Genomic DNA, 13,365 nt, shown 5'->3' on the forward strand with positions numbered 1-13,365 from the left:
ATGCTGTAGACATCGTAATGTGGGAGACTATGTACAGAAACATTGAGAAACACCCATCAAAGCGGTTACTAGGAGTAGGCTTCTCACAGTCTTTTCACTGTTAGAAGATGACTTGTACAAGGACTGCTCTTTGCTAGCTGAGAACAAGAGTACAGCTCGCAAGAAGCGATAGGCCACCTAATAGGCAGATTTATGGCCTCTGACTTTTTATTACCTTCCCACACCATGCTGGCAGTAGCCCAAGATGATGAAAAGGGCCCAACCGTATGTTCTTGTGCTGGGTACATTCCACAACTGACACCCTGGCAGAGCATTTGAGCTTTTTGCTCCATCTTCTGTGGGTAGCTGGGCTGAAGTTGTGGCACTTAATGTCTTACTGCCATCTCTCCGCTATGCTGCCCTTATCTTCATTAACCTTCAAGTCTCACAACTATTCAAACCTGAGCACGTACCACATCACACAGGACCTTTTCAGCTAAGTACAATACATAGACTTCTCTATGAGCCAGAAAATTGCCCATCCCTTAACAACTTAATACAACACTACTCTCCCAAGAGAACTTCATGTTCTAGAGAAAAATTACTAATCATACTAACCACATCATCTAATATAGCAGGTGACTATATTCAAAAAGTGTAGCTAAACAATGGAACCATTTAACATTACCACTGAAATCCATTCTGAATGCAAACTCACTTAAAACACAACTAAAACCTCTCCTATCATATCAACGGATCTGCTCCTGTACATCTCAAGGATAAATGTCACTGTAATCTTCAGACTGCCATATCATCAAACCATTTATCTTCATTCAGAATGCTATGCTTAAAAAACAGTCTTCATAATACATGAATAGCTTTACTAGCATCTCTCAGCCGTATACATACTTTGTGACAGTGCTCACCCCCACCTTTTATACTGCTAATATAAACCTTATGATAGCCATATATATAATTATCTATGAACCTGCTTTACACCCATCTTAACTACAATATTAACATTTTCTGACCTACCTACTTCCTTATCTCATCTCGATTTGTTTGAATTTCTACGCACTAATTATAAGATCTACTTGATCCACAAATACACCTCTTCAGATGCTCAATGTTCAACATCTAGTAATGCAAAAGTCTCTTTTATAGTGTAACATTTGCCTTTAGATCATAAAAATGTAATCTACCAAGTGAATGTGTAATTCTTAATGTATACTACTTAATGTCTGTTTATTTGTATTACTGTATGTCTGTTTAAAAATGTTTGTAATATGTTGCAGCTTTTCTTCCCATGCCTCTGCTGAAAATAGTTTCTTAACTCAGTTGGACAAACCCAATAAACAAAAGCAAAATAAAATAAAATAAATTGCTTGGCGTCATATTGTACTCTCAGGGCATACAGACAGCATTGCTGTGGGTCTTACTTCAAGATCAACGTCAAAAACTCTTTGAAGGTTTCACTGATTTGGGCACTAAACTTGGCAAACTTTCCATGATGAATGCTAGGATCAAGAAACAAACTGTGTACATGACAAAAAAGAATTATGGGGTTGAACTGGGTGGTGCAGTGGCTGAGTGACTTCATCATTTTAACATACACCATCACCACATTCACTACAAAAGCTACATGCATCCCTGGCTGAGGGCTGTCATTGTTGTCTTTCGGCTTTTCCCGGATAGGGGTCGCCACAGCGGAACTCCGGTCCGCTAATGATTAGCAGTAGATTTTCACAGTGCCGATTTGCCAGCTCGATGCCCAACCTTCAACGAAGGCACGCCCATTCACGCATGTCTTTCGGAACGCCACTCGACCAGTGGGGAGGACACGCAGACTCCACACAGAAGGCACTCCCCACACACTAGCTGAGAATTGAACGGGAGAACCTCTTGCTGTGAGGCAACAATGCTACCGCTGCACCACCGCAGAATGGCTGAGGGTATAAGAGAATATTCAGAAATCTGCCAGACCTAGGCAGTGTGGATTATACCTTCCCATTTTACTGTACTTCTAGCAGCATACTAAGTCGTTACTATATACCAGTAATCACTTCCTGACAATAAGAGAAGCGTAACTTACCCAAGGCAAGCACAGTTTACCCATTACGGTTTCGCCCAAGAAAGCAAATTTCACTGGGAGTCTATAAAGCCTGCTTCGCCCACAGTCATATACGGACTATCGATACCATGCACCGTGGTTATTTTACTTACTTGGATTAAATAACATTTCTGGATGCACTTACTATATCCAGTGAAGTACTACTATTTTTTCTTTCTTTCCTTTTTCCATTTCCCCGAACTGGAAGTATATTTTCAATCTGACACACTTTCTGAACTTGCTACCAATATTAGGTGCAATACACACTTTTTTGTATATAATAATTTTTTCAATACTATATTTGCTGCACATTTTTATTTAGATGGTCCTATGTATGTGCATGAATGATGGAGTGTGGCATATTTACGTTTGTAGTTTGTCTGCCTTTATATATTTTATGTAATTTATGTAGATTTAGACAGTATTTTTCTGCATTTTAATTGGATTTTTTTATTAGGGTCTTGTGCAATGTGTTTGATTGGTTGAATACCATTATTGGTTGATCAAGCTAGGGGGTGCGTTGTTTTAAAAGGAGTTCTTTTGGTGTTCATTTTATCTTGGTAAAGTCTCTGAATAGTCAGAGACAAAAGCGCTTGGTTTACATTGTTTTTATTGCTGACAACATCGCTTTATTTGGCGACTTCAGTTTAAATAAATGTATTGTTTTTTCACATTCTTGACTGGGTTGTGTCCTGGATCCTGAGGTTGATTTTTGAACCAGTTTGGTACTTTTTTCATTTGGTTTGTTGCCAGTATCTTAATGATGGTATGCTGAAAACCGTCTGTGGTATGTCTACTTTACCTGCATTAGAAAAATTCAGTTTTAGCCAAGAAAATGGTCTAGGCTGAAGGGCACTTTAGCAATAACCCATGACTGAGTGTGAGTACCACAGGATTACCCACAGTTGGTGCACACAAAGCCAACAGTGGGTAAGTCCTGTGATACTCACATCCAGAAGCATGTTATTATTGTAATGGCACTTTACTGTTCTTCAGAGTACTCACTTGTTTAATGATGTAGTGCGCATGCATATGGTACATATGCCCTATGCTTGCACAGTACATGAGTATAATGCAGTGCAAGAGAGCATCTGTGTCTTTTTTTTTTTTTTAACTTGGAAGTATGACACTGTAATATGTGGCATAATTTGCTGACAAAAGTCAGCATCGATTTACCAGAAAAAACAAAAACTTTATGAGGAACAGGGCAAAAATATGAGGAAAATTAGGGACATTCCACAAAACTGTGGACAGCTGAGAGGAATGGTTACCAGCAGTATGATCAATTGTACTGCTGGTAACTGTACCTCTGAAAAGTCCAAAGCTTTACAGAATGTCCCTAATTTTTCTTAAGATTTTGTCCTTCCCATTATAAACTATGTTAAGTATGGCATTATGGAGCAAATATCAATGGGAAGTTCAGTCACTCAACAATACGCCAATGGCCAGCCTTCTTATTTGTATAGGCTCATTTATAACAGACACACTGATGGGGCTGTCCAATCAGCATGCACATTTTGGAACAGTAATAACCCTTTATTGTATAATGTTTAAAAACAGCATATGTGGATTATTACTGTTTATCCTAATGTTATAATCTGTTTGTCCTTCTTAAATTTGTCATTACTAACGTTTAATACTCTTCCATAATGGTGACTCCACATCTTAACAACCGAAAAGCTAAATTCAGTTAAGTTATCCAAAAAAAAACTTGTAGTAGTAGCCTAATTGCCATATTAAAACTATCAAAACAGTTAGTTTCTCTTATGGTGTGATGGCTGTACCTAGAGGGTATTATCAGCACTTTTTTTTCTTTTTGAAATCATCAGTAGGGTTTACTATGCATTCACATACAGAATTAAATAATTACCTGTCCAGGTTCTGGTAGTGGCTCCAGGAGGTCCACCCCCTCCGCATAGACTTGAATCAGTGCAAGTAAATCCTTGGATTTCACATCCTCTAGAAGTTCATTTAACCTGGCAACTGCAGATATGCAGGTCCGTCTGGCAAACTTACGATCTACGTACTTAGCAGTAATGTATTCTTTACGTGCAGTCCTTTAAGAGAATATAATGGATACTTTGTCAATAAACTCATGAAGATTCAAAGCATGCACAAAACAAACATTTAACAAAACGAACATGAAAATGGAGCTATTTTTTTTTTCTTCTGCATTTTTCTAGTTTTGTTTAGTTTTTGCAATCTTTTGTTCACAAAAAAAGAACAAGTTTCTTACACCAATATACAAAAAAAAATTACTGAATCCAAAAATATATTAAGACAATATCTTTTAAAATTACTTTGTAGCAAGAATAAAAAAAGGTATGTCTACGAGTGTTTCAGCAAAAGCTTAAAAATATTTAGACAAGAAAGTTTATTTACATTCTGTTTAAAATTTTCACTCTCAAGAGAGCATGAGAATGGCAAGAAGTGTTTCATAAATGTGGGGCTGCAGAAGTATGTAGTTATATGGGGTTCACACTGTGGGAACAGCATCACATGTTCTTGTTTAAAAAAAAAAAAACATATAAACCTTAAACCTAGTGATACAGTTCAACATCACAACAGTGAGTCTCAAACAACAAAACTTAATGCATATGGGACATACTGTCAAACTAAAGTGGGAATTTAGTCCATGACTGCAATTATGGAGAGAAAATACAGCAAATGGCGAATGATGAGCTTGAGGATAAAATAAAGATCACATACAAAACAAAGAACTATTATCAGATGCCAATTAAACACATAAGGATGCCTTACAGACTGCTTTAGCAGTAGAACAGCAAACAAATTACACAAAATATGCAGGTAAGGCGTGCTGCCGTATCATGTGAGAAAGCACAGCATATGTGTAAAAGGCACAGCCACAAGACTAGCGAAGCAGCAACGCTAAAGCATACTGCAGGTATCTAGTGTTAAGCACATGGACACTGGCTGTAGGTTTAAGCAAGAAGGATACCATAGCTGTTGCACAACAGGACACACCATAAGAATTCATAGAAATAAGAAGATGCATTTTAAGAAAGCATGTGCTAAAAGAGAGCAAAAGAAGTTTATAAGTTACTTCCGAACTCAAAGTTCTTGCCAAAAAAGGCAGTACAGCCAGTGTATAGCATACATTTCCTTTACACAATGACCCAAGCGTGATTACTCAGACAATTAATTATTTCCTGATAAAAATTAAACTAGAAGGGAAGTTTGTGAACTTTCAGGTTTACAGTGGAAGCAGCATCACTACAAAACAAATGAACTGAAATCTAGAAAGTAACACTTTTGCAACCAACTGATAACTGCACTGACAACATCATACAGCAGAAACATGAACAAATGTGAACAAAACCCAGTAAGGAATATTTTAGAACACTAAAATTAATACTGAAAACAGCTCTGATATCTAGGAACAAGTCCAAGCTATAAACCAATTTGTTCTTTCTGTTCTAACCTTACAGTTTTGGGGTAATTGACTGGTCCTAAAAGGAAGTGGATCAACCGGACAGGAAAACAAAGAAAAAAAAAAGATTCACCCTTATCAAATTTTATAGTTAAAATTCAGTGTATACCAAGATTATATATTCCTCGTTCTGATGGAGGTACAGGCCTGTTCAAAACTGATTACACATATAGATCTACAATCATAGGACTGCAAGCATATCTGCTGACCTCACCAGATCCAAACATAGTGAAAGTTTTGAAACATGAAGAGAACAAATCTAAGATGACTTCCTTCCTTAGTTCAGCAGAAGTAGAAAAAAAATCGGGCAGCAACTGAATGTGTCAAAAAATAAAAGAAAGAATATAAGAAGAAGGATCAGATGAGAAGGCAAGAAATGTGGAAAAGGCATAGGATCTGATGCAGGAATGGTTAAGGAGAGGTGAATTTAAACCAGAAGATGAAAGGTTAATATTAGCGGCTCAGGCTAGTGGACTATGTTCATGCTGGTTTGCAAAGTCTGTTGAACATGCAGGAAAAACAGCTAAATGATGCCGGTTCTGTAAAACGGAACAGGAAATAGTCTCACATTTTGCTGCTGGGTGTGATACACTAAGGGAAGAGGGTCTGTATACTGAAAGTTATAATAATGTGGCAAGACTGTTGCATTGGGGATTGTACAAACATTAGAATACTGAAGTAGTTGAAAAGCACTGGAAATATGAGCCACAAAGCATTACTGAAAATGATGAAGTTTATATCACATGGGATTACTCATTACCAACAGTTCAAAAACAGATGTGAAAAAAAAACAGATATAGTAGTCCATGAAAAGAAGGCAAAAGTAGCATTTATCATTGAAATTGCTAAGCCCAATGATTACAGTGTTTTATGTACACAGAGGCACAAATTCATAAAACACCAGGACTTGCAGGCAGAAACGAGCACAATGTGAAAGAAGGATACCTAGACAGTTCTAACAGCAGTAGGAGCAATGGGTCTCATAAAAAAATAATTTACAGTCATTTAGATCGGCTACCGATACATGTTACTCCATATGAATTGCAGGTGGAGTCAATTCTGGGCACACTGCAGGTGCTGTGAAGAGCACTTCTGGCTAACATCAAAGACTGAAACAATACTAATTTCATGAACTTTAATCATACTTTGACTTAGGAATGGGGTTAATTCCCATTAAGGTATTCGAAACCCAAAAGACTTGGAGAAATTAAACTGAGAAACTAAAAAAAAAAAAAAAACAAGGAGCCAATGGTGTGAAAGTATTTATTTGCTGCAAGAAAAACACACCATCAAAGACAGTGGCTGAATGTAAAAGATAAAGTCAGTTGGGTAGAGGCCTGCTGTCAAAGTTTCAGTTTGACGTAGAGAAATAAAGCACCTAAATTCTGAAACTGAAACTTTCTTTATGAACAAGTGATTAATGAGCATGAACTTGTGATTAAAGAATACACTGTTGAGGTTAAAAGGGACTATAGCTGCTATTTATGCTTCAGCAGCTGCCAAACACAGATTTTCAGACTCCAATCTGTCATGCAGTGTGTATGGAAACTGAAGAAAGATCTTAACTGCAGTGAAGTATTCAAAGTGAATTGTTTCTGTGGTACCTATACCAAAACCACATGAAACTAAGACTATCTACAGATTATAAATTAACTGTGAGCTATATAGCCTATTTTAGTGAAGTATCCCACACCTAAAAAGGAGGACGTTATGGTAATGTTTCACGTGAGATCCTTCATGAGGCAAAAAGTAATGGTGGTGTGGACAACAGACACTTTGTAGCTTTAAAACACAATAACACAGGGAACTTCACCGACTACAGCAAGCTCAAGATTAGAAATGGGCGAATGGCAAAAAAATGGTGTAATTACAGATAGGCACACTTATGTACAAGGTACATTACATCAAAGCAAGCAACAGAAGAGGTGCATACAACTTCCAGATTTTTTCTGTACCATGAACAGTGTAAAGCAGTAACTTAAACGCTCATCAAGGAGAGTCACTGTTGTCAGACAATGTGTACAATGGTGCCCGTATTATACAGTCTTCGGTGATAATGAACATAAAATATTGGAAACTGTCCACTCCACATTTATCTTATCCAGCTTCCTAAAGCTGGTTTATAGACTGGGCTGTTCTTCTTGCTGATGGTCCTTGCATTACATATTAAAGATGCTGACTCTCTAAAGAATTTAATTCTACATCAACAATATAACAGCACACTTTGGATGGAAAAGCATACTAAACATACTTGCGTCTTGTTACTTCTTGAATCCCTGTTAGCAGGCCAGGGTAAAATGACACAACATGCCCAATATACTCTGATGTCACAAAAGCTTGCTAATAGTGGTGTTCTTCACTAGTAAGCAGTTTGCAAATCAGCCAAAACTTGCTGCTGACTACTGTTTCCTGGGAGAAAATACACATCACTCTTCTACAGCACAGACATTAGTTTTTATTTTTTAAATAATGACAACAATAACAGTAATAATAATAAAGAAAAAAAACAGAATGAGGTGTAATATGGGGAAAAGTAAGTTTTGCCTCAGACTTCTAGGCAGTGACTTTACTTCCATACTACAATCAAACCCCATGATATACTCAATATCTTCAATCAAACTACATGATTTCAATTCTAAATACGTAAAATATAAAATATAAATCACAGAAATGTGACACTACCATCAAGAGTCTAAAAAGGTCAAACAGTATGAAGTATGGAAATGTTACGTATGTAACCCTGTCATATATATATATATATATATATATATATATATATATATATATATATGGATCTACTTCTATTCGCTGACAGCCCATTTCACTGAAACCCATTTCGTTGACAGCTCATTTCATTGACAAAAGTATTCAAGGCAAAAACCTGGGTTTTGCCCCCCTCCCCACTGTTGTGCGACTGTGGAGTTGTTATATATAGTTGGGGGTGTGTGGGGGCACAGCCCCACATTAGAGGCCCCCACCTTGAATGTTTGTCAATGAAATGAGCTCTCAACGAAATGGGTTTCAGTGAAATGGGCTGTCAGCTTAATAGAAGATATATATATATATATATATATATATATATATATATATACATATATACATATGCAGTCTCATTATTATTGTTTCTAATGTACATGTACCATTCTACAATGTCATGTTAATTAGAGTGAGCAGCATCTGACATGGAAAGAGCCAACATGGAACAAGCTGTTGACAACAGTGTCACATTCATTTTAACAGAGGATGACAAACAGGGCTACAATTTCCTAGTAACATCTTTTCACTGAACAGTACTACAGCTAACTGTAAAGAGCATCAATTAAGGAATAATGGTGGTACCACGTCATTTTAAAACTGAAACTACACTAAGTGCCTGTCAACATATCTCTCAACCATCCAGACTTTCATCTCATATTTATATTTTGTATCACATAAATTTTGTGGTTTTGTGGCATATCAGTGAGGAGCTAAATCACTAAATAATGACAGATAATTGAGTTTCAGATTTCATGCCCTTCTGAAAATGCATAGTAACACAAAACCTTCTATTCTAGCAACTTTCTAATTTTATAAGAGCAATATTTAAAAATTGTCCCTATTTTTGAGACCCCCCCCCAATTATTTTTGGCTTTATCCAGATTTCTTGAGTCAAGAGACTGAGATTTACGGTTGTCACGTTTTTTGTTTTAATTTTTAAATCAAAACAAAATGGTGACTTATAATATCTGCAAATTTTAAGATGATGTTGACTGATAGCAAGTGTGATCATGTGAGGTAGGTAGTGCCAGCTATGCCAGAGAGAGTAGGGCAGTGCATGTGTAAAATATGCCAGCACAGCTAACTGGAGTTTTAAAAAAAAATTATGTCATTTGTACAGTGGATACAAAAAGTGTACCCTGTTAAAATGCCAGGTTTTTGTGATATAAAAAAATGAGACCACAATAAATCATTTCAAAACTTTTCCAATCTTTAATGTGACCTATAAACTGTACAATTCAATTGAAAAACAAACAAATCTGTTAGGGGAAAAATATAAAAAACATACAATAAGCTGGTTGCATAAGTGTGCACACTCAAACTAATAGTTTGTTGAAGCACCTGTGTATACCATTTGTGCAAGTATCAATTTTACTAAGAGTATTTGGGTACCCTGTTAAGAGCCTTAAAGTAGCTGGCTGGTGGCAGTGAATCTACCTTATAGCTTGAGTGGAGGTGACAAAGCTGGTAAATCTGTGCCAGCCTTGTGTGTGTGTGTGTGTGTGTGTGTGTGTGTGTGTGTGTGTGTGTGTGTGTGTGTGTGTGTGTTTGTGTGTGTGTGTGTGTGTCAGCTACTTGGAAAAGGGACACAGAGCACTGGTTTCTGCAGAGAGAAAAGTGAATTCTTATTTTGGGCATGGAGAGAAAAATCAAGCCCCAGGTCTGCAGTGTGCTCCCTTGTGCTCTTAAGGGAAATTGTGCTTGGTGCAGAGAGCTGCATCTGAAAATACTGTGTGCATCCATTTTTGTTTTAAGTGAATGTCCCCCACCGGTGTCAGTGGTGAGGATTGAGGCTCCTTGATTACTGCCCCAGAGGAGGAACAGGAAAATATTGAGATACTGCAATCTGTAAAAGACAGAACCAAACCTTAAGTATATTCAACATTTTTTTTCATTAAAGGACTGCCCCATCCACCAGTGTAATTAACTTCATCCACAAGTGACTTGTTGCATTCCTAAATTATCACCCATGTGTAACTAATTGCCAGAAACCCCTCATAACTTTTTAACATTTTGTTATTTTTTTTTTTTGACAAAGATGATAAATGTCGCCAGTGATTATTCCTATTCAAATCTGGTATTGTTCCTGAAAGGAATTTGTCACTGTTTGCATGAGATAGGGGAGAGCAGACTCTTTCTGGAGTTTCAATAAGTTGCTGGCTGTAATTTCAGATTCTGAGTTTGAATCTTGCTGATGTCACCAAATTGTAAATCACACAGAAAAAGTGAAACTTTTTACAAACATACAGTTGTTGGAGAACATAATCTGAAGACCAGGAGCAATGCATACATAAAATTGTAAGAAACTCTCATTTTTAGTCAGCAAAGTATTACTATTACCATGTAATCATAAGGAATTATGGTAATTAAAGACAGCATGGAGGTATGAAATATCAACTATCAGACAAATAACTGTACCACAGCCCTTATTCCTGTTAGCTAATTATGACAGTATAGGAGCCCTGTGCCCTCCTGCTTAAACTATAACCCTAAATAACTAACACAAACATGCAAGTTATCTTTTTGTGTGGAGTGAGACTGAAACACACACAGATGCCTCACTCACCAGAATGGACAAGGAGAAGGTCACGGTCAGCTGCCTACCATGTGCCAGGATCCAACAAATCATACATGCACTCAAGTCACTCAACAAGTACCGTTATGATTCTGTTATAGTTCATAGTGGAGTGAATGAACTGAGATGTACCTCTCTGGGCTATATGAAGAAAGACATGATGGAACACTCTGATTATGTGTCCCAGACAGGTATGTCCCTAGCCCTAAGCAGTATCTTTCCCTTACCTAGGATGATGCCACAATATAAACAAAAAAATGACTGATTTTAACAATTGTCTTAGCTTCTGGTGTCAGTCCAGTGGGATTCAGTATCTGTCAGCCTGGGAGGATATGGTAGACAGACCTTGGTGCTTTGCTAGAGATGGTCTGCATCTGTCCCCACCTATGCTTTCGGATACTGGCAAAGGCCCTTGCCGCCCCATAGTGCTTTTTTAGGCAATGTCAAAACAACAAATTTTTCAACAAAAAATCTAATTGAGACAAACTCAGGGTCATGCTGCTTAATGCTATGAGTTTAAACACAAAACTGCATTCCCTGGAAGCACTCCTCACCTTGGAGGATGCTGATGCCTGTGCAGTTACTGAGACATGGTTCAAGGCCACTGACAGCACGTCAGTTGTGCAAAGCTACAATGCCTTCCACATGCTCAGACCTCAAAATGAGCATGAAGGAACCAAAAGTGGAGGTGCATCCATCTTCATTAAAACCAAATATACTTTGAGACTGGTCAAACAGCATGACACTCTCAAACTACTCCATGTCCAAGTAACTATTAGGAAAGTACCATACCACATGACTGCTAGCTACAGATCCCCCATCATGAGCCAGGATAAGCACACTGCCTACCTTGATTTACTGGAATCCCACGCCATATAGCCCAAAACCTTAGTCATGGGAGATTTCAGCTATCTTTCCATAGACTGGGGACATACGTGAGCAAAAACACACTGGCCCAGAATTTCCTGGACATTGTTAACACAAATGCTCTGGAACAGATAGTCTGCACCCCCACTAGGGGCTCTAACGTTCTGAACACAGTACTCACCAACATGGGGGGAGGTCACTGTACTTCCCCATGCGTGATTCCCTCCTTGGTTAGGTCAGACCTCAAATCAGTCTTGTTTGAAGTAACTACTGGAACTGCCACCCTCACAAAAACAAAAATTATAAAAAACTGTACTAAAGCTAACTACAGTCTACTAAGCGATGGTATAAAAAGCTTCATACCACCTAAAACCACAGACATCAATGATCACTATGTAGAAGTGTATGCAAATGCTCTGTACAAACACTTACATGACTTGCATAAACTCTGCTGTACCTGAGCAAATCAAAACTAGGCCTTCCCATAAAAACAAGCCATCATGGTGGACTTCAAGTATAAACAAATCAGTAACTCACCAAAAAAATTTAGAACAGCGTGAAACATTATGGCAGATTAGACTTAACTCTGACGTTCATCCTGGTCTTAATGACACGATCAATGTCAAATGCTTTCTAAAATATAGGGAACTGTCTGTGAACAAATCTATTGATTTTAGTTCTTTTTTCACTTGAATCTGTTTCTTTAAATGTTTTAATTGATGTTCGATTAATTTTTTAATTGTTTAATTAAGGTTGTTATAAATGCTTTTGTGTGTTCACTGCTTTTTTATTCTGACGAAGTCTACGGATGAAAGCGGACAATAAACTACAGTAAAGTTTATTTCCTTGCCTCTTCTTGGTAAGTTTATTTCCTTGCCTCTTCTTGGTACTTTGTTTTTGTTTTATTCAAGTATAAACAGACTACAGTAAACTCTCAGTTAACTGGCACCCATGGGATTGGTAGATGCCAGATAACTGTAGTTTCTGGTTGCTTGAGAGTTACTATTAAAACTAGGCTTGACTAATACTCTATCCTGTACTATTTGTTTTGTTTGACTTGTTCTCAGTTTGGAAAGAGAGGGAATTTATTCCTAGCTTCCTTTTTAAAACTCTAAAACTCTAAAAATGTAAGGTATGTTTCTGTGAGGGGGAAAAAGTGCAATACATGAAAATTATACTGTATTTCTTCAATTTTTTTTTTTTTTGCCGGTTGCTTGAGAGTGCTGGTTGCTTGAGTTTCGGTTAACTGAGAGTTTATTGTATATAACAAGAGGAAAAAACTGCTGTGCAAAAGCAAGAGGGCTATCACTCTGGAGAGAAAGAGTTCCCTCCCAAGCCTAAACAAGAAAATCAGAAATCTTGTATAGTCTTCTAAAGTAAATTATGAAATCAAAATCACATCCCTAGCCAAGGATAATCATAAGATATTATTTAACTACGTCCAAACTCTAAAAGTGAATGCCCAGCTATGTGCTGAGCTGGTTGTAGATGGGATCACTCATGCTACACTGGAAGATATCACCAACCTGCTAGCTGACAGATTCAGCTACCCACCCCCACCCCCCACCCCACTTACCATATCCCAAACATACCAAACACCAGACCTCTGTCTAGTATCTCTAGAGA

At 37.5% G+C, this 13,365-nt stretch overlaps 1 protein-coding gene across 4 annotated transcripts in view; it reads right to left on the reverse strand.

The window, feature by feature from the left end:
- Positions 1–13,365, reverse strand: part of ASAP1 (ArfGAP with SH3 domain, ankyrin repeat and PH domain 1) — a 2,547,392-nt gene that overhangs the window by 517,706 nt on the left and 2,016,321 nt on the right. For all 4 annotated transcript variants that reach the window (XM_044067036.1, XM_044067034.1, XM_044067035.1 and 1 more), the window contains one exon: positions 3,960–4,146. In XM_044067036.1, the coding sequence (XP_043922971.1) occupies positions 3,960–4,146 (187 nt within the window). The remainder of the gene's footprint in view (positions 1–3,959; positions 4,147–13,365) is intronic.

This window comes from Protopterus annectens, chromosome 3.part1, assembly GCF_019279795.1.
Source record: "Protopterus annectens isolate FY-2018-M chromosome 3.part1, PAN1.0, whole genome shotgun sequence".
NCBI lineage: Eukaryota > Metazoa > Chordata > Ceratodontiformes > Protopteridae > Protopterus > Protopterus annectens.